We start from the raw sequence: 26397 nt of genomic DNA on the forward strand, positions 1-26397 counted from the left end.
CAATAATGCTGATCTGTGCCCAGCGGAGACCAGAAGAGGGAAGAAAAGGAGGAGGATCAAGTGTAGAGGGAGGAGATGGAGCAATCCCTTATGTGATAATTCCAGCAACTCACAACTTTTTCACCTAACATCTGCTTCAACTGTAATGTGTTCAGCTCCATATAACCTATACAGCGTCTGTGCCCTCCCCCCAAACTCAGCAAAATATTATGGTCCTCTAATCAAGTGAATTTTGCTCCTGTTGCTGCATATGTCCCGTGATTCATCGTCAGGCCTGTGAGTTGATACTTATTCACCAAACGGCTCTCCGGAGTGACCGTTTAGAGGTAATGCCCTGGTTTGGGGGTCCAGGCTCCTCTCTGTCTCCTGCAGACCCCTCTGCACCCTCCTCCTTGGAGCCGCCCAGAGCTCTGGGAAGCTAGCTGTGGGGGTGGTTTGTGGGCATGTGATTCAATGGGAACAATGCTTTACAACGGGAATTTTCACCTTTTTGGCTTCACGAGGCATCCCAGGCCTGGTCAGTCTTTGTTTCTTGTTTTGAAAACACTCTTAAAACCCACGTGGGCCAAATCCTGACTCCCCTGTGTAGCCTTGGAAGGTGCTGTCACTCCTTTTATCTGGCTAGACGGCTATGAATGGAAAACTTAAGAAATCAGCCCTGTCCCAGAAATATAATGGCGTTTTGCTGGCTTATTTGTTAGTTAATTGTTTAATCCAACAACTTCCTCTTAAAAATAGGTTCCTGCTACCTTTTGAATCAATCTCTCTCAGCCCTTCTCCTGGTAAGAAATTGGTTTTCCCACCCAGTTTCACACCAGCCTTGTGCTGTGATCATCCCAAGCGCTGGAAATTGGAGGTGCCTTAAGCATGAAGGCCATGATTTTCCCTTAGCTCTTTTGACATAAACATAAGTGGGTCTCAAAACATAAGCCTGGATCCAAATCACCTGAAGGGGTTTTTAGTGTCACAGTTTCCGATTTCAGTAGATTTAGGGAAGGGCCCTGAATTTGCATTTCTAACAAGTTCCCAGGTGTGCAGCCCCCTACATTTGCAGAACCTCCCTTTCTTCCCTGCCCTATCCTGTAAGGGAGGGTCCCATGGAGCCACATCCTCATCCCTCAGATAATAGGGACTGTTGCTAACAATTAGCGAGCATTCACGATGGGCCAGACGGTGGTCTCCATGCTTTACACAGATTAAATAGTTCAAACAGCACTACAGTCCCATGACACATCCCATCTTCCAGATGAGGCCCTGACATGTACAGAATTGCCCAAGGTCACCCAGCTGACTAAAGGGAAGGTTGAGATCCAGACCCAGACAATACAGCTGGAATTTGCTCGCAGTCACTCAGCTTTATCATCTTTCTTTTCCTTTCCCTAAAGTTACTTAGAGCACCTGGTACTCCTGCAGTTCTTGGAAGTGAATACCTCAGAAAGGAGCCCCAAGACAACTGAGCCTATCTTAGGTACTTATAACCTGCGTCGAGGGATCCAAGTCTCCAGGCCGCTCAGCTTCTCTACTTGTGTGTGTGTGTGTGTGTGTGTGTGTGTGTGTGTGTGTGTGTGTGTGTGTAGAGGTGGGTGGGTGGGAAGAGCTCTCAGAGTGGATAGACCCTTGGGAGGGGGCTGATATGAAAGTGGTGTCCGCTTGTGAAGAAAGACCAGCCCTCCCCTTCTGCTGGGGCTCGGTGTCCCATCACCATTCTGCTCTGGTCCAGAGAGCTCTGCTGTTGACACTTAGCACGCTAACCAGAGACCAGCGAAGCCGAGAAGGAACAGATCTGTGTCATCAGCTATGATAGAAAAGCGTGGGTGTCTTTGTCCAGTTTGGCCTAGCAAGCATGTGTGATCAGCAATGACCTCGGCAAACAAATAGGAGCCATGTAAGAAGGAGCCAACAGTCTAATGGAAGAGAAGGAGTATTGTATGTCATTGAGCCAGGCAATGTGGTAGAGAGAAGCAGTGAGGGCCAGAGTAGATCAATGGGATTCCAGGAAGGAGGTTGCTTCCTAAACCGTGTCATGGATGATGGCAGGGAGGAGGGAACGAGTTTGGACCTAAACAGGGCATATCTACAGCAAAGAATACTTAATAAATAATAATCTCTTAGGATTTTAACAGCCAACGGCTAAGTCTCCATTGTTATAATCATAATTGCTTAAGCTCTTCTTCATGTTTTTCTGGTAAATAATGTGTTAGATGCTGGCTGGAGGTCTGCTGGAGGCTCTGGGGTTATTTTATTATTTTATTTTTTTTCAAACTTCAAACTTTTTATTTTGTATTGAGGTATATAGCCAGTTAACAATGTTGTAACAGTTGCAGGTGAACATCCAAGGAACTCAGCCATACATATGAATGTATCTATTCTCTGGGGTTATTTTTAGAAAATGGATTCTGCTCCTTATGGAGTTGCCTATTCTATCAATGGAGATATTTTAAAAGTATTTCTCTACCCTTCTAGTCTAACTCTTTTCCAAATTCTTTGTATTACAGATATTTCTATGGGGTACAAAACTTTTCTCTGACCCTGCACCCCATTGAAAAAGTGGGATCGTAGAACCAGGACACATACATGGACAGGGACAAAAGATAAATATCCAGTGGGTTAATAAATACATCCACCTCCAAAGGTGGTGGTATAAAGCCAGATTAAAACCAAACAGGAGGCTTCTATCACTCCTTACTCTGAACTAGTGTGGCCTAAGTCCACTCACTGTTTTCATGTCTTCCTTTAGTTTAGAATTCTAGACGGTACGTTTTGAGACTCAGGAAGCAGGATCAAGAGGCCCTTGTCCACAGACATTGTAACTGTGGGCTCCGAGCTCTTGACTCCTCCTGTAACATTCCCACAAAGTCTCCTAAAGCAGAGTGTCCTCATCGGGTCAGTCCTCCTGATTCTGGTCCAGCCACTGGCCTTCGACTCTGTTTAATTTCACAGTGAGATGCCCAGAAGGAGGGAAATGGCCTCGGCCATTCTCATTTCTGATGAGAGAATTTCATCCTTTACCACTGTCCTTCCTACCTGTTTTCCTTCAGACCCCACTGACCGAGAGGACTACAGAAATTAAAAAGTAGCTCTCTGTCTCAAAAAATCCAAAACATCTCATTCTGTCTGATTGCCTCAACAGACCTACTAACCTGAAAGTGAATTTGGTGCACAAGTAAGAGGTGAAAATAACCTGCCTTTTCTGCTTGCCTTTGCATAAATTCCTGGAGGTGGCTAATAGCTCCAGAGATCCCAAAAGGGCGGTGTGCCTCTAACTCCCTCTGCAGGGCTGTGGGTAATGAGGACTCCAGGGCGGGATTGGCTCTGTCCTAAGGTTGGTCACCCAACTCTGTCCTTGGGCAGTTAACCAGGCCCTTTTTTCGAATACATTAACAGTTAATTTGTGACCATGGATTTAAATATCTTACCTTCACATATTTGTCCATTCTATCCTCTGTTGAATAACTTGTACATATATCTAAGATTTCCTACCTAAGTGAGTGATGCACACATTTTACTGTCAACTTTTCCGACATGGGTATGTTAGGCATATGTGTGTGCTGTTCCCTGGTGATAACATTTGCACACATCCCAGGGCACTCACATTCACACTCACACTTTGGATGCTCATCTCTCAAAATAGGAAATTTTGTCAAGCAACTTCCTCATTATTTTAGAAAGTGTCCAGGCTCACTTCAAGACATTGTAAGGCTCCATGTGCTCAGAGATGGTTCACTCTGGCCCTTGCCAGATTCATGTTGTTGTTCACTTGCTCAGTTGTATCTGACTCTTCGTGACCCCCTGGACTTCAGCATGCCAGGCTTCCTTGTCCTCCACTGTCTTCTGGAGTTTTGCTCAAACTCGTGTCCACTGAGTCGATGATGCCATCCAACCATTTTATCCTCTGTCACCGCCTTCTCCTCCTGCCCTCAATCTTGCCCAGCATTTGGAGTCAGCTCTTTGCATCAGGTGGCCAAAGTACTGGAGCTTCAGCTTCGGCATCAGTTCTTCCAATGAATATTCAGGGTTAATTTCCTTTAGGATTGACTGGTTTGAATATTGTGTGAAATGGCTGTTGTTCAGTTGGATCTGCTGGATCAAGTACAGACCATTACTTTGTGATTTGGCCTGTTTACATTCCTCCTGACACTCCCTGGTTGATTTCATCTGGACATTGCCAAGGATTTTGGTCCTGGAGTTCTTCGGTAACAAAGCTCATTGCAAGTGGCTCCCTGGACCACAGTGTGCTTCTTTTCAGGCACTTGTTTCCGTTGCTTCTTATAGAGCGAGGCCTCACTCTAAGTGCAGGAGTGTGGAGCCTGTTTTGTTCCTCTGTAAGGTCAGCGTGAGGATTGCTAATTTATTATTCTGAAATATGATTGAAGAGTCATTTTGTGGTATGTGGGGTTTGTCAGTGGTGGTCTAGGAGGGCAAGAGTGGCACTGAAGATTAGTGAGTGGGAAAACCTCTTGCTTTTGGAACATTTATAGCCTGTCCTCGGAGGGGTTTTGAGTTAAAAAAAAAAAAAAAAACTAGCCGAATGTGGTTTGCAAGGATTTGCCTTGCATTTGTCAAGAGTAAGGTAACATTTCCTTCATCTCTAATTTATTAATGTATGACTCTTTAGAGACCCATTCCTATGAGGTTTTATTTTAACATCATCACTTATGGCCAACAAAATTGGGATGTGTAACAGTCTTAACACGACCCTGTTGGCACTGGTTTTGTCTCTTTCTTCAACAGATGTTTGCCGAAGAGTCATATTAAATTCATTTAATTCTGCTGCATCAGCCTAACAAATCTTTATCATGAAGATTACTTTAATTGGTGTCAGTTATAAGCAGAAAAAGCACCCATTACGCTTTTGTTTTCTAGCACTTGGGGAAATTTTCCATCCTAAGTAGAATATTGAAATGGGGGTTTTAAAAACTGAGCTAATCATTTTATTTTCCCTTTTTACATATTCCTAATTTATTTGATGTTAAAGCTAATATTAATCAGAATTCCTCAAGAATCAAACAAGAAAGAGGTGACAGAACAGTTTTGGGGTGACAGTTGGTACCTTCCGTTGCTTGCAGGTCACTCAGTCCATTAGTCTTTTTTTAAAGGAAATTTCTAGGAAGTACCTCAGATTTTGAGTAAGAAACTCCAAAGTCTAATAAAACCACTATCAAACAAAAGACCTGGGGAAACAAAAGGCCCATATATTTTATATAGCCATTTTAAAATGTGATTAATAAGGAGATGGTAATGCAAGGGAACATGGAGACAAATCATTACCCTCGTGAAGTTTTGTTCTAGTAGAGAAAGATGGAAGCAGTGTGGTACACAGCAAGTCATGTGATAAATGTTGTGGAGAACAGTAAAGCAGGGCAGGGGGATAAGGAAGAGTGAGGTGAGGGGATGATATGGGCAGAGAAGGTCTCACTAAGAAGGTAACATTTGAGCAAAGACAGAGCTGAGGGAGGGTGAATGTGGATCTGAGGGAAGAACATTCCAGGCCAAAAGACAGCCAGTGCAAAGGTTGGGGATTAGGGCAAGGTCTGCCATGTAAAGAACAGCAAGGGAGCCAGGATGGACTGACATGAATGTGGGACTGTAGAAAGAGGTGAAGCTAGATCACAGAGGGGCTAATAGGCCTCTCTGTGGCTTTCAGGACTTCTCAGGTGGCACAGTGGTAAAGAGCCCGCCTGTCAATGCAAGAGACTCAGGAGATGCAATTTTGATCCCTGGGTCAGGAAGAGCCCCTGGAGAAGGACATGGCAACCCACTCCAGTATTTATGCCTGGAAAATCCCACGGACAGAGGAACCTGGTGAGCTACAGTCCATGAGGTCACAAAGAGTCGGTCATGACTTAGTAACTGAACACTGTGCACACATATGGCTTTTATTCTCTGCCTTTTACTATTGGAATGTTTGATCAGAGAAGTGAGATGACTTATCTTCTTGTATAAAAAGATCATCCTGCTTGTTACATTGATAACAGACTGTTTGCGGGGTGTGGAGGTGGAATGCAGAAGCATGGTAAAGAATAGATTCTGGATATATATTGAAGACCCAGCACATAGGGTTTGCTGACAGATAAAATATAGGATGTGAAAGAGAGTAGTCAAGGATACTCCAGGGTTTCCACCTAAGCTCCTGTGAAGATGGAAAAGCCATGTGCCTGAGATAGATAAGAAGACCAAGGGTGCAGATCTAGTGAGAGTGAAGGCAAGAGTTCAGTTTTAGACATGTTAACCTGGGCTGGAGATATAGCTGTGGGAGATGCTTGCATACTCTTCAGGCCAGAGTCAGGACTGAGGCAAGTGGTTGGGGGAGCTGGCCTGTCTTATGTGCCCTCAGGGAAGGGACAGCCTCAGACCTGTGAGAGTTAGTCATTGCCAGAAGGAGATCAGAAGCCCAAAGGTGAATTCCAACCCTAACTTGACCTGGGCTGAGATCCATTGCTGGCCTGGATCGCTCAGGAGCAAAGAAGGCCTCCTGGAATGGCCAGCCATGCCCATACCTGGGAGAAAAAGGGCTCAGATAGAAACTCCTCATTGAAGAGATGACAAGATGGCTTGGGAGCAGAGAGGGGTCATTGTAGGTATCTGTTGGGGTCAGAGGTACCAGGTTCTTGCCCACTGAGGACAGTCAGATGCCTCTGAATGACTAGTACCTAACCATTGTCCTGTTCTTAGAGAGATTGCTGGTGGTTATAATGGGCTGTAGAGTCCACCACACAGGTCCCTGACTTTTCTAGTAACTTCAAAGGGCAGAAGCATTCTCGAGTGATTCTTTTTACCAAGTAACATGAAGCTACTAGTACTAGTTAACTATCACTGTATGACAAATTACCCCCAAACTTAATGGCTTCACAAAACAACATTTATCTCACAGTTTTCTGAGGGTCAGAAATTTGGGGTTGTCTCACTGGGTAGTTCTGGCTTAAGATTTCTTGCAAGGTTGCAATCCAGATACTGACTAGAGCTGGAGAATTCACTTCCAAGGTGGTTCACTCACATTGCTGGCAGGTTGGTTGTTAGCAGGAGGCCTGGGTTCCTCCCCATACAGGCCTCTCTCGGGGCTGCCTGAGTGTCTTCATAAATTGGTGTGACCATTGTTTCCACCAGAGCAAGTGAACCAAGAAAGTGAGGTGGAAGCTGCGATGCTTTCTGTGACCTAATATCAGAATTCCTCCACCGCTCTCTATTGGTTACGTGCTACTGTTCAGACTCAGTTTTAAGAGAGTACACAAGGGCCTGAAGACCAAGAGGCAGGGATCTATGGGGCCCACCAGCCAGCAATCACCCTCCTTAAAAATAGGAGGTTTCTATCTTCTCAATCCCTTGTATCTGCTCAAAGCACCACTTGCAGCTCTAGGAGCTCAGTAACCCCATGTTATCTGGGTCCCCCGTCACAGATGGGCTAATCCACATATCTTGCTGTGCTCCCCCACATTATGGGGATGTTTCTTTAGCCACCTCTAGCTCAAGAGGATCGCTTGAGAGACAGTAGGCAAATGCAGATGCCAACACAGGAATCGCATCATTTGCCATGTTGGTATTTGCTGTTTTCCCCACCTTTTTTTAGGTGCCCTCTCAAGCTCCCATCCCTACCACATGCATGATGTGTGGCGTTCCTGCTGTCCTTCTGTCCCTGATCTGTGCAGAGATGTACTGCATTTAGAAGCCCTTATTACATGATATTCTAGGATTGAGTTTGTAATACAAATTCTTCCAGGGAGCATTTGACCATTTAAAACCCACTGGTATTTCTGCCTTTTAGCACATTCATTTAACCTGTAGTTCTTGAATGTGTGCACTTAATTTCCAGCCATTTCTCGCATGAGCAAATTGCCTAAATACACTTGTGAGAAACCCTTTTATGGTAAATGTTATTAAACTGAAAACAAGGGTATAATAAAATAGCAATTTAAGGGTAATTTACTAACAACTGGAGCCCTTAAACATTGACATACCATTGTGTAGTAATAATACCAGACTTGGTATTTAAACACATTCTTTGTCACTCCAAGAATCATTGGGACAGTTTCCTAATCCTCATGGTCTTTAATTATAGCTCTTTCATGATTTTTTTTTTTTTACTACTCATATGTCACCAGTTTATACATTATAAATCATTAGCTTTTGCCCACCTAAGACATCCAGCAAACTCTTATCTCTGCTCCTTATCCAGAGGAATAATAGAGGAAATATTTAGAGGAAGTAATAGATGAGAGTTGACAGAAGAGACTGAACCTTGTTCTTGGACTTCTGTTTTCTAGACTGTCTGACTGACTAGGGTGATATTGCCGTGAATAATAATAGAAACTGCATCATGGAAGTGATTGATTGAACATTTTGAGGATTCCTGGGTCTTCTCAATGAGGAGAATCCCTTGAATACACATCTCAGTAAAGGCCCCTTCTCCCTGGAAAGTGGTGTGCATGCTACAAAGAAGGCCAGTGGGCAACCGGGCAGGGCCTGCCATTCCTGTCCCAAGTCCCTGCATGCCTGCTTGGCTTCTATTTGAAGGTGGAGATTCTCTCTCTTGTTAGCACCTGGGGATACTCCCCTGAGAGGCTGACTCAGTACTACCTAGAAAGCAGGGAAGTAGACCCTGGGCCATAAGAAGGGACCTCATGTACTCAGAGGGACAAGATGTACTCACAGTCCATATAATCAGCACAGGAAGGGTTCCACAGGAAGACACATCATAATCAGAAACCGCTTATTAAGTTGCCCTGAAAAATCATCATCATCACAGAACCTAGAAATCCGTCGTCTGTATGATCAGTTCATCCTCTCCTTGAAGGTACCTGGAGTGCTATCATAGTCAAGAGGTGGTTTGGTGAGCGGATAACCAGGATGAGGGACACTAAGTGAGGGGACCGTTTAGTGGCAACAGGTTAGCTTCATGAGTCAAGCTCAGAATGAGGATGACTTTACTCAAGGGACAGAACTACTCAAAGCCAAAGGGCTAAAACTTCCTTCTTCCTAGAGGGGCACTTGGATAGGTGTATTGGTTATCTTTACCCCAAACTTAGAAGCTTAATATTAATACAACAATAAATGTGTTATCACACACAGTTTCTGTGGATCAGGAATATGACTCAGGGTCCTTCAAGATGTTCTCTGGATTATAATCACCTGAAAGCTTCACTGGGGCCAAGAATTCAGTTTCCAAGTTGGTACTGCTGTTGGTAGCAGGACTTAGTTCCTTACCATCAGACCTCCCTCCCTGTTGAGTTGCTTGAGTATCCTCCCAACATGGCAGCTGGCTTCCCCCAGAGTGAATAACCCAAGAGAGAGCAAGGTAAAAGCTGCAGTGCTGCTTATAGCCCAGTCCATGAAGTCACACCCTATTGCTTCCACTATTAATACATTCCATTTGATAGAAGTGATTCATTCATTACAGCCTGCATCTAGAAGGAGTTGATTGGCTCCACCTTTTGAAGAGGACTGTCAAAGACATAGTGGACATATTTTAAAACCACAAAAGGTACACTGTCCTCTGTAACTTCTTTTTTTCTATACTTCCACAGCTGACCCAACTCTTCTACTGATCCATGTATTCTTTTAATATTTCTACATTATTATATTTGTAAATATAATTCACACATAAATGATTCATATGTAATTACATGCTATATAATTATATTTTAGTGTGTTATATAATTACATATGTATTATATAATTATATATGCAGTATATAATTATATATGCAGTATATAATTATATACACAGTATATAATTAGTTATGCATTATAAATATTAATGTATTTAGCTTATAGCCAAGCTCCTCTAGCATGATAGTCATTATGTATCTTTATGCTAATTTGCATACCTCATTCTGCCTCCTCACTAGCTGGGGAACCTGAGGCCGGTTACTTGACCTCTCTATGCCTCTGTGCCTCTGTGTCCCCATCCATAAAGTAAGGCTGTAATAGGACCTGTCTCATAGCTTCATTTGAGGACTAAATGAGGAATTGCATGCACAGAGCTTAGAAGAGTGCCTAGCACATAGAAAACATTGGTTACTGTTAGCTGTCAGCATGGCAGCTGGAGCAGTGGCAGAAACAGTTTGATCCAGTTGGCCGTCAGAAGGCCATCATATTTCCATGTTCCCAGAGGCAGTAAATAAAAGTCATAGCTGTCTTTTTGGCCACACCCTAGCCCCACAGCATCCAAGCAGCCCCGTCCCAAAGGTAGAGAAAGAAGCATTTCAGGCCTGGAAGGGACCAGGGTCAGCAGCTTTTGGTTTTCTTTTCCTCTTTGCTGTGCTTCTTCCTCCCGTGGATCCCAGGCTAATCCCTGGCAGAGCGGGCTTACATGGAGATCAGGTGTTCAGTTTGTACTCTGAGTCCTGTTTCCTTTTGTTTTTGTTTCTGATTTTTTTAGGCTGACCTTTTGTGGAAGGGTAGACTACCCAAACAGGGAAGTGACCTCACAAAAAGCTAGGGAGTTCCTTAACCTCATGAATTTGTATTAAAGCTTATTCCCAAATTTCATTTTTAAACATCCATTTTCCAGGGTATACACTGGCTACATGTGATCAATGTTGGCATTAGGCATAGATTCACCTTCTTCTCAGGCCCTTTTGTTTGCCAGTGACTCTTTAGTTCCTTGGGCTTAATGAATAGACTTTATCTTCATCCTAAGCATATGCATAATTTAAAACATGCCTGGTGTTTGCTGGAAATGTATCAATGAGAAAATTAGAATTGGTGATTTCTTCATCTCCTAGAGCAACTTTAAAAGAAAGGCTATATACCCTACTGGAATGCACAAGGGTTGTCTTGTGTCAGGTGGCAATTTGCTAAATATAGAGTCAGGAACCTTGGAGGGACCTGCTGAGGTCATCTGTGCCCTTCCACTCCCCTTCCCCATCTGAATGTCTCTAGCCCTGTGCTAGCCAGTTCAGTAGCCACCAGCCACACATGGCCTCTGGGCATTTCAGCTGTGGCTAACCCAAGCAGAGATGTGCTGCCAGTGGCAGAGTTGGATTAAAAAAAAATTAGTTGATGTACAATATTGTGTAAGTTATAGGTGTACAATAGAATGATTCACAATTCTTAAAGTTCACACTCCACTTATAGTTATTATAAAATATTGGCTATATTCCCTGTGTTGTACAAGATATTCTTGTAGCTTATTTTACACATAATAGTTTGCACCTTTTAATCTCCTACCCTTGTACTCCCCCTTCCCCTTCCTTCTCCCCATTGGTAACCACAAGTTTGTTCTCCATATCTGAGTCTGCTTCCTTTTTCTGATATTCACTAGTTTGTCCTGTTAAAGATTCCACATATAAGTGATAGCACACAGTATTCGTCTTTCTCTGTCTGACTTATTTCACTTAGCATAATACCCTTCAAGTCCACCCATGTTCATTCTTTTTTATGGCTGAGTAGTATTCCATTGTATATACACCACATCATCTTTATCCATTTGTCTTTCATGAACAGTTAGATTGCTTGCACACCTTGAAAACTGTAAATAATGCTTCTGTGTATATTGTGTATGTATCTTTTCAAATTAGTGTTTTGGGTTTTTTTTTTCAGATATATACCCAAGAGTAGAATTTCTGGATAATATAGTAGTTCTATTTTTAGTGTTTTGAGAAAGCTCCATACTGTTTTCCAGAGTGACTGCACCAGTATATATTCCCACCAACAGTGTACAAGGATTCCCTTTTCTCCACACCCTCACCAAACTTTTGTTATTTGTAGTCTTTTTGATGATAGCAGTTCTGACAGGTGTGAGGTGATAGATATCTCACTGTGGTTTTTTTTACATTTCCCCAATGATTAGTGGTATTGAGCATCTTTTCATGTGCCTGTTGGCCATTTGTATTTCTCCTATGGAACAATGTCTATTCAGTTGTTCTGTCCATTTTTTAATTTCTTTTGATGTTGAGATGTATGAACTGTATATATATATATATATATATATGAAATTAACCCCCTATTGGTCACATCATTTGCAGATATTTTCTCCCATTCAGTAGGTTGTCTTTTCATTTTGTCAGTGGTTTCCTTTGCTCTGCAAAAGTTTAATTAGGTCCTGTGTATTTTATTTTCACTTTTATTTCCTCTGCTGTAGGATGGATCCAAAAAAAATAGTGCTGTGATTTATGTCAAAGAGTGTTCTGCCTAGGTTTTCTTCTAAAGAGTTTAATCATTTCTGGTCTTACATTTTTGGTTTTTAATACATTTTGAGTTTATTTTTGTGTATAATGTTAAAGAATGTTCTGATTTCATTTTTTTACATGTAGCTGTCCAGTTTTTCCAATACCACTTATTAAAGAGAGTGTCTTTTCTCCATTGTATATTATTGCTTCCTTTGTTGTAAATTAATTGACCATATGTGCATGGATTTATTTCTGGACTCTATCCTGTTCCATTGATCTATGTGTCTATTTTTGTGCTAATACCATACTTTTTTGATTACTGTATCTTTGTAGTATAGCCTGAAGCTAGGGTGGAGATGGGCATTGCAACCCACTTCAGTATTCTTGCCTGGAGAATCCCATGGACAGAGAAGCCAGCTGGGCTACAAGTCCATAAGGTTGCACAGAGTCAAACACAACTGAAGTGACTTAGCATTCCTGCCCACCCTGACTGAACTCAGGGAGTGTGATTCCTCTGGCTCCGTTCTTTCTCAAGATTGTTTTGTCTATTCAGGGTCTTTTGTGTTCCCCTACAAATTTTAAAATTATTTGTTCTAGTTCTGTGAAGAAGTCATTGGTATTTTGATAAAGATCGCACTGAATCTGTAGATTGCCTTTGGCAATATGAAGTGTACCCAGGACTTTGAAGACTTAATACAAAGAAAAGAATGCAAAATGTTTCATCAATAATTTTATATTGATTGCAAGTTGAAATAATAACATAGTGATATATATAATTGTATAATGGTTAAATGAAATATATCATTAAAATTAATTTCACCTCCTCTTTTTACTATTCTTTTAATACTGTTGTTGTTGTTGTTTAGTTGCTAAGTCATGTGTGACTCTTTTGTGACCCCACGGACTGTAGCTTGCCAGGCTCCTCTGTCCATGGGATTTCCCAGGCAAGGATACTGGAGTGAATTGCCATTTCCTTCTCCAGGGGACCTTCCTCCCCCAGAGATCAAATCTGCATCTCCTGCACCAGCAGGAAGATTCTTTACCACTGAGCCACCAGGGAAGCCCCTTTTTAATACTAGAAAATTTTCAATTACACATATGGCTTGCATTATATTTCTATCTGACTGTGCTTCGCTGGATCATCTATCTCTATTCTTCAAGCCCCCAAGATGGAAGTTGTAGAGCCTTCCTTGGTGACTCTTCTGAGTCTTTTGTCATGCTGGCACTTCAGTTACTCTTCCACATCTAATCTTCTTCTCTCATGCTTCAGTTTGAAGACTTCTGTTTCAAGTAGTTGACTGTCTATCTCCTTATGAAATCCCTACTTGAAAAAAGTAAAGCATCTCTTCATATTCAGTTATAAGCTCAATAACCCCATTATTTTTCACCTTTTCAATTTCTACCTCTTCCAACTCTGATAATTTTTTTCCATTTTATTTTATTGAAGGGTAGTTGATTTACAATGTTGTGTTAATTTCTGCTGTACAACAAAGTGGTTCAGTTTTACCTACATGTATATTCTTTTTTCATATTCTTTTCCATTATGGGTTATCACAGGATAGTGAATATAGTTTCCTGTGCTATACAGTAGGATCTTATTGTTTATCCATTCCATATATAAAAGTTGTATCTGCTAATCTCAAACTCTCAATCCACCCTTCTCCTCCTCACCCTTGGGAACTTGAAGTCTGTTCTCTGAGTCTGTTTCTGTTTTGTATGTAAGTTCATTTGTGTCATATTTTAGATTCCATGTATAAGTGATATCATATGGTATTTGCCTTTCACTTAGTATCATAATCTCTAATCCCATCCATTTGCTGCAAATGGCATTATTTCATTCTTCTTTATGGCTGAGTAATATTCTATTGTATATATATACATACATCTTTATCCATTCATCATTCGATGGACATTTAGGTTGTTTCCATGTCTTGGCTATTGTGAATAGTGCTGCTATGCATAGGGGTACACGTATTTTTTTTTAATTATAGTTTTGTACAAACATATGCCCAGGAGTAGGATTGCTCGGTCATATGGCAACTCTATTTTCAGTTTTTTGAGAAATCCCCATACTCTTTTCCAGAGAGGCTGTACCAACTTACATTCCCACCAATAGTATAGGAAGGTTCCCTTTTCTCCATGCCTTCTCCAGCATTTGTTATTTGTAGACATTTTTAATGATGGCAATTCTCCTGGTAGGAGATGGTACCTCATTGTAGTTTTGATTTGCATTTCTCTCATAATTAGTGATGTTGAGCATCTTTTCATGTGCCTGTTGTTCAGCTGTGTGTCTTCTTTGAAGAAATGTCTATTTAGGTCTTCTGCCCATTTTTAATTGGGTTGTTTGTTTTTTGCTGTTGAGTTGTATGAGCTGCTTGTGTATTTTGGAAATTAAGCCCTTGTCAGTCACATCATTTGCAAATATTTCTCCCAGTCCATTGGTTGTCTTTTTGTTTTGTTTATGGTTTCCTTTGCTGTACAAAAGCTTGTAAGTTTGATTATGTCCCATTTGTCTATTTTTTGCTTTTATTCTATTGCCTTGGGAGACTAACCTAATAAAACACTGGATGATTTATGGCAGAGAATGTTTAGCCTGTATTCTCTTCTAGGAGTTTTATGTTATCATGCCTTATGTTTAAGTCTTTAAGCCATTTTGAGTTTATTTTTATGTATGGTAAGAGGGCATGTTCTAACTTCATTATTTACATGCAGCTGTCCAACTTTCCCAACACCACTTGCTGAAGAGATTGTCTTTTCTCTCTTCTTGCCTCCTTCGTCGAAGATTAGTTGACAAGAGGTGTGTGGGTTTATTTCTGAGGTCTCTATTCTGTTCCATTGATCCATATGTCTGTTTTTGTGCCAATACCATGCTGTCTTGATTACTGTAGCTTTGTATCAACTCTAATAATGGTTAATGGCCTTTCCTGGATCATCTCTGGCCTCTATTATTTTTAAAACTTGGTATCGGAAACCACCCAGCATGACTCTAATGTGGGCCTGACTAAGGCAGAGACAAATAGAAGGAATTATTTCTATCATCAAGTACTTGACCGGTCTTTTTGTTACATTACCTCATTTAATCCTGTAACACAAGGAAGGGCAGGTGCTGTTGGTAGCACTCTTGACTGATGAGGGAGTTGAGGCTCAGAGAGGTTGAGGAACTTACCAAAGTTCCATTGCTGAGTAAGTGGCAGAGCTGGGAATTGTGTGCCTGACTCTGAAGCCCACATTCTTTTATGACATACCATGCCTTCCTCCCTTGATACTGTTCTTTGAATATACCCCTTCGTCTTGAGAGGCCTTATCATACACAGCTGGTGCATTTGTAGCTCATGGTCAACACTGACTCTTGGGCTTGGTCTGATGTGTTTGTGCCTCCCTAGAATTATGAAGCCCTTCTGCTAAATTCCAGAAATGCCTTTTCAAACTTGCAGATACTTTGTGAAAGCTCTAGCCCTTATACAGTCATCAGTGGGCCAGAGTTCAGGTCTTTAGGTATTAGGAGTGACTTTTCTGGCAGGGAGCTTTCTTTCCTGTCATCCCAGGTCCCATGGATAACTATCAGTCTGCAGAACAAACTACTTCTCAAAGGCCAGTTAAGGCAAAGTGTACTATTAATCCATCTTTGTGTCTGTGTATGTGTTCAGTTGTGTCCGACTCTTTGCAACCCCATGGACTGTAGCCCGCCAGGCTCCTCTGTCCATGGGATTTTTTCCAGGCAAGAATCCTGGAGTGGTTTGCCATTTCCTTCCCCAGGGGATCTTCCTGACCCAGGGATCTAACCCATGTCTCTTGCATCTCCTGCATTGGCTGGCAGATTCTTAGTACTGGTACCACCTGGGAAGGCCCTGTTTAGTTACTCCATGTTACTAACTAACATTACCATTAGGCAATCCATGTTTACCTAAAGGCAAGAAGTTTATGTTTTGAGTAGTCAGGAATAAGAGGAATTCCTTGTAAGAGTGCTGAAAACATTCTCATGGATGAACCTTGAAGAAATTATGCTAAGTGGAATATTCTTGTCATAAACGGGCAAATACTGTTGGGTTGGTCAAAAAAATTCATTTGGGTTTTTCCATAAGATCTTAAGAAATATCTAGATGAACTTTTTGGCCAACCCAATTTACAATTCCACTTATATGAGGTAACTAGAATAGTCAAATATATAGGGACAGAAAGTAGAATAATGATCATCAGGGGTTGTGGGTATGGAGAATGAGGAGTTAGTGGTTCATGGATATGGAGTTTCAGTTTGGGAAGACAAAAAAGATCTGGAGATGGATAGTGGTAATGGCTGTACCACAATGTAAATGTACTTAATGCCACATAACTATACACTTAAAATTGTTAAAATGGTAAACATTAAGTATATTTAAAAAGTATATTTTACTATAATAAAAATAACCAAACAGATCTTCTATACTTAAAGAAAAATAGCTTGCTTAGCATGTGTGATCAGAGATGCCACTGGACCCATCTTGGGTCCATTGTTGATTCTAGCTTTGAGATCACGGTTGATTTCTGAGTCAGCTTCTCATGAGGAAGGTGCAGGCTTCACCTAGATGAGGGGCATCTTTTTTTTTCCTGATAGATTTCTCCATCTAGGAGGTTTTACCCAATTCACACAAATGCCCTTGCCAGGGCTCCAGCCACTTTCCAGGGATGTCTAGGGAAAGGAAAGCAGCCTTGCCTTCGAGAACTCTACAATATGGACCCTTAATTATACTCATTTTTCCATGGAGATTTTCTTATTCCTTATTCCCCTATCTGAGGGCATCCATAGACTTTCTTAAGAAATAAAATAGCTGTAAATTGTATTCACTTGTACCAAAGTGGTCATAGCCTCTTTGGAGACCTGCATTAGAGTTAGATTGAGCACCCAGACATCTCAGAGTGTTAGTGTTTCACTGAAGTCAGTACCCCTTGACAACCTCAGGTCAGTTCTCCAACTCAAGGCAGAGGCTGTTTTGAGAAAATTTAGCCAGGGTACCTAGATTGAGGCTCCAGTCCTCAGGAATTCTCTTTATACAGTGTGGTGCTTGGTGCCATGGTAGGTGTATTTGCTTATTTGCCCTGCCTATTTTCCTTTTCAGGAATCATCAGCCAATGGCAACAGGAATCCAAGGATAAAGTGATTTCCCTCCTGTTAACTCACCTGCCTTTGCTGAAGCCAGGAAACCTCGACGCAAAAGTAGAGTATATGAAACTGCTGCCCAAAATCCTGGCACACTCCATTGAACACAACCAGCACATCGAGGAGAGCAGGCAGCTGCTGTCCTACGCTTTGATCCATCCGGCCACTTCGTTGGAAGACCGCAGTGCTTTGGCCATGTGGCTGAACCACTTGGAGGACCGTACGTCGACCAGCTTTGGCGGCCAGAACCGAGGCCGCTCGGACTCAGTGGATTATGGGCAGACGCACTACTATCACCAAAGACAGAACTCCGATGACAAGCTTAATGGGTGGCAGAACTCTCGGGATTCTGGGATTTGCATCAACGCCTCCAACTGGCAGGACAAAAGTCTGGGGTGTGAGAATGGCCACGTGCCCCTCTACTCATCTTCATCCGTCCCCACCACAATCAATACGATTGGAACCAGCACAAGTACAAGTAAGTCCCCCGGAAGCCCTTTAGTGCAGTCTGGTTTGGTGACTTGCTGTGTGTGGCATGTCCCGCTGGGAATGTCTGCTCTGGGCACCCCGTAACCCTGGGAGAGAAGGGCTGATTGGAATTGGCTGCGGGAAAGGACTCTTTGGACCCTGTGTTTGTTGTTCTTTTGACTCCCGAAAGAGAAAAATCCTGAGCAGGTAAAAATGATTGATGGTTTAAATTCGGGTTACAAATAGACCAAAAAAAAAAAATTAAATATGAGATTAAGTGGTGAAAGAAGGAAACTTTCGCTTTCCACAAATAGAAATGCCTTCACCCAGTACCTTTTACCTGGGGTTTTTGGATTTGCCAAGACATTGAGTTCCCGTGTGATGCTCTATACCTGATTCTAACCCATGTTTAACCAGACAGCCTCATGGGCTTTGTGCATTTTCTTTTCTTTTTCCACTACTTTTTTTTTTCATTGTTCCTTTCTTTCTCTCTTTTTTCCCCCCTTCCTTTCTTTCTCTTTTTTTTTTTTTTTTTTAATTTCACCCTGGAATGTTCCCTCCCTTGCATCTCCTTGTCTTAATCCCCGGTTGTCAGGGTCACTTTTCCTCCTGACCAGGGGGAGCAGGTTTGCTAACTGAGAATGCTGCTCTGTCTGTGGCCTGGTGTGGATGCTGTGGCCTTCTCTCTCTCAGTCTAACCCCTTAGGAGAGATGGGGCAGGAACGGCTTTGCCGGGGGGGAGAGCAGAGGGCAGCCCTCTGCTCTTTGGACACTAAAGTAAAGTACTCTGCCCGCAGATGGGACCAGGCCCGGGTCTGGTGGCTCCGTGGCTCCCCACTTAGGCTGAGCAAAGTGACACACGTGCTACTGGCGCTTCTATAAGGTGACTGCCTGGGAGAGTGGCCCACCATTCAGGAGAATTCCTTGATGCTAGTTTGCATGTGTCTCCGAAGACGGCGTCAGGCCCGAGATAACTTTCTTGGGGAAAAGCTTTCGCGGTTAGACTGTATGTGCTTGTCAACAGGCAGGAACCCCCAATGAAAAGACCTGAGAGTATGAAGAATTGGCAGTGACAGCTTCTTGGCCTCTGCCTCCACATGGATCTTAGGGCTAATGGGCCTTTTTAAATGGCTTTCTTAAATACGTAAGTGTGTGGAATTTTCACTACATTGATTGAAACAGTCCTTCAGTGAAATAATCAAAGAAATACTTAAGATACTGCTTTGATAATGCCACAACACAAGGTTTTAAAATTCTTTTGTCCATTTTCACATTTAGATATTGATAACTTGCATATTTGGGGAATTAGGTGATTATTGCATCATTGATTTATTGTGTAAGAGGTTCTGTGACAGTTTTTTTTCACAGACTAGTAATCCAGGAAACAGTTTCACTAACCTCTGTGTGATGGAAAGTGATGGCTTGAACTATTCAAACAGACACATGAAGGCTGAGACTACAGAGCTTCTTGGCCTGAGTTTCCTGGGTTAGTGACAGAAACTAGTAATTGTTTCAAAATTCTTTGATAGTTAGGAGAGATGCAAGCTCTGAGCTGCCTGCCCTCTAAAACTTGGTCTTTTGTATTTTAAGGGGTTGAGTTTTATGTCATCCATCTTGAAATTAGTCTGGGGTCATCACATTTCCATCTCTGCTGATGTAACACATTTTTGTCAGGTCTTGGTAAGATTAGTACATTTGAGATGGTTATCAGGTTGTCCCTTTTATATTTCACTGTGGCTACCAAGCCCAGCAGATGGGAAGGAAATGCCTAGATGCTTGTCATGGTCTCCTAGGCCTTTGAGTCCAGTGTAGTACTTGAGCTGAAAAGGACCTGGAGGTTTAAGAAGATAACTAGATTACATATTAGAAAAAGATTACATATTACAAAAGCAATTAGAGCCCTTTTTCAGAACATCAGTAAAGAAGAGCTCAGATCTTTCCTCCAGAAAGTTTCATTCAAACACTTGGGTCATATCAACACTTGTATTTTAAGAACATCTCTTTAACAAAACCTTAATGTCATTGCTTTACTCCTCTGCATTGTCAATAGTGGCTAAACTGTGCTTATCCAAACTGCAGTCTTTTGGGTCATTCATTCACTCAATGCTTCTATCAAATATCTCCTGAGCACCTGGGAGGCAGCTTGACAAAGTGAACAGAAAAAAGACTTTGGTGTCACTGCTTCCTGGGTCCAAATCTCAGACCTGCAATTAGCTACCTACAACTCAGCCAAGTTACTTCACCTCTCTGAGCAAAGTCACCACTTGCAAAATGGAAACATTCATGATATCTACCTGTGAGGGTTGTGGTGAGGGTAAATAAGATTATGTATATGAATGCCCTGGCCAGGGCTGGCAACAGTCAGCACTCAGAAAATGTCTGCTTAAATGAATGAGAGGGACTGGGTAAGATAATGAGAAGCAAAGCACTAGCATTGACTGCCCTCCCCAGACTCTGTGCTCATTTGTACTTTTCCTGAGCCCAGGCCATGCAGAGTGGTCTAGGGGGACTTGAATATGCTATGACCATTTCACTGCAATAGAAAATGGTTTGGCCTTAAGTGTTCAGATCACAAGATACAAGAGTGCCAGCTTGTTTGGGAAAAAGCAAACAAGGTTGTTGGCTAAAAATGAGTGAGTGAGGTAGACAGCCATGGCAGAGGTTGCAGAGGTAATGGGGAGGGACAGATCATGCTGGATATTGTCAGTTGTTGCAAGGACTTTGACTTTTGCTCTAAGCAACCCCCTCAGAGGGTTTTTGGCAAATGAGTGATGTGATTTGGCTCATGTTTTAAGGGGATTGTTTTGGCCGCTGTGTTAAAGAATACATTATACCAGGGCAAGGACAGAAACATGAAGACTAGTTAAGAGACTATTGCAGTAATCCAGGCAAGATATTGATTACTTGGCTCAGGATGGCCACAGTAGGAGGGGGAGAAGTGGTCAAGTCTAGATGTATTTTGAAAGTACAGCCAACAGGATTTTCTGACAGAATAAATGAGTTGTCAGGGGGAAGAATTCAAGAATGACTCCAGGGTTTTTTGCTTACAAAAATGTTGGAAGTTCAGTGTCCTATATGATGACTTTATACATCTGTTAGACAATCAGAGATGTCTAGTAAGCAGTTGGATATATGAGCATGCAGTTTAGGAGAGAAGACTGACCTAAGATGGGAGTTAGCAGCACATGGGTGGTTTTTAAAATTATGAAACTATGAGATAAGATCACCATGGTAGACATGCAGATACAGAAGACTGAGGACTGAGCCTGAGTACATTACATCATCACGAAGGCTGGGGAAAAGGGGAAGAAGCAGCAAATCAAGGAGAAACCATTGAAGTTGGAGAAAAGTCAAGTGTGTGTGTGTGGCAAGGCAAGGAAGAAAAGGTTTCAAGTAGGAAAAAAGTGGTCAACTGAGTCAAATGCTACTGATAGGTCCAATAAGATGAGAACCAAGAAGTGATCATTGGATTTATCAAGAGAGAGATCTTATGAGAATGGACCCTTCATTGATCTCTTGGGGTAGTCCTTGCTGCTAAAAGAAACAAACCCACAAAAAAGTTTGTTTTTGACTAATGTAAAGTCCAGAACAGGTGTCCCTGATTGACACGTGACATTCTTCTAAGCAGTTATTCATTAACCCAGGCTCTTTCTGTCGCATGTCTCTGCCATCTTCACCACATGTAGCCCAAAGTGACCAGGCTTGTCAAACCACAGGAAGGAGAAAGAGATGGGGGAGGTCTTCTTGGGAAGATTTCATGGACAGATAACCTTCACTCACATCCCATTGGCTAGAACTCTGTCACATGGCCACATCTAATAGCAAGGGAACGTGGTAGATGTAGTCTATCTGGGTGCCCAGGAAGAAGAGGAAACAGAGAGTCAAAGGGGACACAGGCAGAAAGCACCTTGGCAACTACCACTAAATAAAATAACTACCACTGGGGAAAAAAAGAGAGATCTTAGAGATCAGTTGGAAGTGCTTCACACATGATAGGCATTTAAGGGATGAAGACAGTTGAGTTAGTGATTCCGATGAGATAAGAGGCAAGAAACTAGCTATAAGCTTGATTTTGAATGTATATTGACTTTGAGAAGGTGCTTGCACATTGAGATGAAGAAGGTGATGCATTAAAAAATAGGTAGAACCATGCAGGTTGTTGAAGGAAGGGATTAAGATGAGGCTAAGAGTAGGAGGCAAAAGCTATGCCCTAATTTAATAAGAATCAACCTATTTTTATCCATTTAAACAGAGGAGAGAGTGCCTTTTAGTGACTACAGAAGTTAAATGAGATCTAATAGGATGTTTGAGCTGGGCCTTTTCCTCCATGAGCTAAGAGAGAAATGGGTTGGGACCGTTGAGAATCTATGAGGCACCATTTTGGATAGCATCAAGGTGTTTCAGATGAGAGGGAAGAATCTGCTTTCAGTACCTAGCTCTCTTTTTAAGGCTACTCAGGGGTCTGATGACTGAGAGCAAGAATGTGCAGGTTCTTCATCATGAGTCTGTGGGACCAAGGTATTGGCTGTCACAAATTATACACAAGTCTTAGTCAACTTTGTTTTGGCCATCGCAAGCAATTCCAAATGCAGCGTGCCTAGAGCCTACCTTAGCACTTCTAGGTTTTCTTTCTGTCTCAAGTCTTCTATAGAAAAAGTAAATCTTCCAGGAAAAGAACCATCTAGGTTTTCTTAAGAGCCCACAGAATTCTGTTGTGTAGAGGTCAGTGCCACCTCCATTGCCCCAGACTGACTTTCTAACCATTTTCTACTCTTTGCTGGTGGACTTTGACCAGGGAAAAAACTATGTGCTGCAGTTACAAATGAAAGGAGCTTGTTTTCATTCAAACTGTTGATAATACTTCATTTTTCTTAGCGTGCTTTATGTTTGGGTTTGAAAACATGCCAACCTTTGCTAGCCTCATCTGAGGTAAAAACTCAGAAACTTTGGGTTGCAAAAATTATTCCAGAATGCTCCATCTGTGCCTCCCATTTCATCTACAGTCTCATGGTACAGCTTGGAATCTCAGTATTTCTTTTATTAACCTCAATTGACTTTTATGATAATAAAAGCTATACATTAAAAAAATTTGGTACCATAGGTTATGAAAAGTAAATTAACAGTAATCACTGCACAGTGTTTACTACATGCTGGGTACTCTTCAAAACCGTTTACATAAATATTAACTCATTGAACTTTTGTAGCTCCATGATGTCGCTAATATTGTTATCCCCATTTGACAGATGAGGAAACTAAGGCACAGAGAGGCCAAGTAACTTGACCAATGTCACAGACCATCTAAGTCATATGCCCCAAGTATGCTCGCTTTGCACTGACCCATGTAGCAAGCATTCTGTGTTCCAGTTCTTGGTTGACATCTTTGCCTCCCCTTCCTGATTATGAACCCCTTGGGAACAGGGGTTTTGTCCTCTTTATCCCTCTTTCCTCGCACCTAGAACACCCTCAAAAAGTCAGAGAAGTATTGGAGATGGCAAATTCCTGGCATGTATTCAGCTGCCATTCTCCCGTGGTAGAGCATCTCTTAGATAATGGCTGTGTCCTGCTAAGCCCAGATGTGGCCTCCACATCCTCCTCAATATGCCCCTCAAGGCAGCCACTATAATTCAGTAAGAGATGGCATGTGAGCTGAAGCCTGTCTGCCTGCCCTGCCAGAAACATTTTCTCAGCAGTAGGGACTTAATAAATTCCTGAGCTCACTATGCAGATGTTCATGAAATTATCAAATTTCCAAAATATAGGAGAAAGTGTTCTTGGGAATTCACTAAATATTTGGTGATAATATTGATTATTTAGCATTCTGTCATCATCCTCACAGTGACATTTATCATTACTCTTCCTTTCTTTGTGACATGTTACCAACTTGATCTCAGTACTAATAGACCTTTAGTAACATACTGTGATCTTGATTGTGGAGGTGGTCATATGAATTTATACAGGTGATAAGATGCACAAATTCATACCAGAGAAAATAGTGTGTACAAAATCTGCTGAGATCTGAGTAAGGTCTGCAGTCTCATTAACAGTATTATGTTTGTGTCAGTTTCCTAGTTTCATAACACACTATAATTGTGTAAAATGTCACCTTGGACGATGCTGGGAGAATTGAGTACGTGGGACGTCTCCCTGTAGTATTTTTGCAGTTTCTTATAGATCTGCAATTATTTCAAAATTGAAAGTTAGAAAGTAAAAACTACTGGGGCATACTGGATATTTCTTGGGCTTTGATCCTGTTTCTCGACCTTCTTGTGGGGTCTAGGTCCATCCCTTAACGGAAAGGTGGTTCTTGGGCCTCAGGGAGCCAATACATAAAACAAAATTACTTCATCAGGCAAGGTGAAAAGTAGAGCTGATGTAGATCTCAGGAAAATTGGCTTCTTTGGGAACCCTGAATCTGCAACTGAAAAAAAAAAAAATCTTCCAATTCCACCAGCCCCTTAGGCAGCCCAGGCCAGCTGTTTCAAAAATACTCATTTGGCTCAAGTCCTTCCTTTTCCCTCTGCTCTTCTCATTTTCTTACAAGGCCACCATCTACTTCAAGCTCATTCCAACTAGCCTGTAAAAAACCATCAGGACATATATTCAAAGGGAAGAGAGAGACCACTCAGCTTTCAGAAGGTCTAATAAGAAGAGGTCTTGGCAAGTGGCCTCCTGGAAACTGAAAAGAGGGGCAAGGCTTGGAGATCTCACTTCTATCTTGCTGGCTGTAGGTCATCTCCATCCTAAGCCTTCGGAGCCACTGGTGTTACTGGAGTTCCTTTTTAAATTTTCATGGAATTATTTTGTCTTTTTAAAAACAGATTTTTCTTTCTCAGTGGAAAATTTCTTCCTCCCCAAAATGTAGCCAACCTGGCATGCAACTGAAAAATTCCATTATTTCCTTAACCCCTCATTTGCTCTTCAAAGAGGTAACTCTAGTTGCTTTGCTTCCTTTGAGAAGCATTTATAACAGCTGGCATGATATATTTTTAGCTTCAGCTTCCTTCCCTTTGGGGGAACCTTTTTTTAAATATGGCCCTGGCCTTCCTGATACTACATTGTGAAGATGGCTCAGTGATATCTCAGAGGACCCAATATTGCCACTGCCTGATCCTTTGCCCATTTCCAAGAGTCCAAAGGTTTTACAGGACCTTGCTTTTCCTCACCGTGTCTAGTGTTTGTTTTCTGGGACTTGGGAAAGAAAAAATCAGAAAAAACACGGTAGTAAGCAAGAAGCCTGCTTGTTTTATTGTGCATCAGAGATCCCACAGCTTGGGAAAAGTCAAAGACCTCCTCGGTACACGTGCCTTGGGTCGTGAGGATATGCCATCCAGCCCCTATTCGCGAGGATTTTTTTTAGACTCTAATGACAGTGAGAGTTATTAAACACTAGATGAGCTACAGAGGAAGGCAGTAGTGTTTCTAATTCCCCACCGTACTTCAAAAATAGGATGGAATAAATGGCTTAAATTGGACTAGCCTGGAAGAGGGGAGGAAGAAGGAGATGAACAGGCTAGCTTCTTTTAGACTCTTTTTTTGAGCCCTATAGTCTTAGGATTTCTATTATTTCACAAGATTTATAGTTATAAGCTCTAAAGTTAGAGTTATAGGCTTAATCCATGAATAATGGGACCAAAAAAAATCTTTTAATCTTGCTTTTTTTCCTTTTCTCACTTTAAAGATTTCTGGGGACAAACTCAGGTTACACTGAGGAAAGATATATCATGAATGTAGCTTTTCTTTTTAAAAATTATATTTACTTATTTTTAGTTGATTGATGATTGCTTTACATTTTAATAAGCTGTGCTGTGTGCTTCGTCGCTTCAGTCGTGTCCCACTCTTTGCAAACCTATGGACTGTAGCCCGCCAGGCTCCTCTGTCCGTGGGATTCTCCAGCAAGAATACTGAAGTGGGTTGCCACATCCTCCTCCAGGGGATCTTCCCAACCCAGGATCTAACCCACCTCTCTTATGTCTCCTGCATGGGATGTGGGTTCTTTACCACCAGCACTACCTGGGAAGCCCCTTTGATATTATTAACATTAAGCAAATGAGACTCTTGAATTCCGCAGTGACAGATGAGGATAAATTTCAGTAGAAGCAATTACTATTAATTCAGGGTATGTGTTCTAACTTTTAAACACTGTCAGTATCATTCCTGCCATCACCCTACCTACACCCTGGTCCTCAATATTCTTTTAGGTAAAATACAATCTCGGGAAATCTCTGGTGTAAGTCAAATAAGAGAAGGGTATCGAGATGGGGAAGGGGACTTCCAAAATCTGGGAAATGCTATAAAGGATTTTTGTGGATTTGAGAAAGGCTAAAACTCCCAACATGCCCTGAGGTAGTCATTCTTTGCCAAAATTCTGGACCATTCCCATAGACCAATTCCGTGGCTACAATTAAATGTTAGAGCCAGTGAGAGAACAAGGTTTGCTTTAGAAATTGGTTTCACAGCCAACCTTCCTGAGATGCATCTTTTTGGAAGAGCCCAGCAAAACCTATATGGAACTAAAAAAGCTGTAATAGATTATTTTATACTTTAGCCTTCTCCTTTGCACAGTAAGACATTACAATGCAAAGAGAATTATAAGGCTATAAGTGGCATTTTATTTTTTTAAATTTATTTATTTTTTTATAAGTGGCATTTTAGATATTCAAGTTTAGAGTATAAATGATGAGGCAGCCTT

The 26397-nt window shown here is 41.7% G+C and overlaps 1 protein-coding gene across 25 annotated transcripts in view; it reads left to right on the forward strand.

The window, feature by feature from the left end:
- Nucleotides 1-26397, forward strand: part of SAMD4A (sterile alpha motif domain containing 4A) — a 223253-nt gene that overhangs the window by 118722 nt on the left and 78134 nt on the right. For 5 of the 25 annotated variants that reach the window (XR_014059327.1, XR_014059328.1, XM_081509433.1 and 2 more), the window contains exons 1-3: nt 32-326; nt 1386-1468; nt 17200-17718. Coding sequence is in view for 23 of the 25 variants with exons in the window: in XM_081509433.1 (XP_081365559.1) it covers nt 17307-17718 (412 nt within the window). In the remaining 2 variants the exon portion in view is untranslated. Of the gene's footprint in view, nt 1-31; nt 327-1385; nt 1469-9391; nt 9476-17199; nt 17719-26397 lie in introns of those variants that run through there. The other 20 variants (XM_081509425.1, XM_081509423.1, XM_081509432.1 and 17 more) reach the window with 8 other exon arrangements.

Source organism: Giraffa tippelskirchi, chromosome 7 (assembly GCF_054371585.1).
Source record: "Giraffa tippelskirchi isolate mGirTip1 chromosome 7, T2T-mGirTip1v1.2.pri, whole genome shotgun sequence".
NCBI lineage: Eukaryota > Metazoa > Chordata > Mammalia > Artiodactyla > Giraffidae > Giraffa > Giraffa tippelskirchi.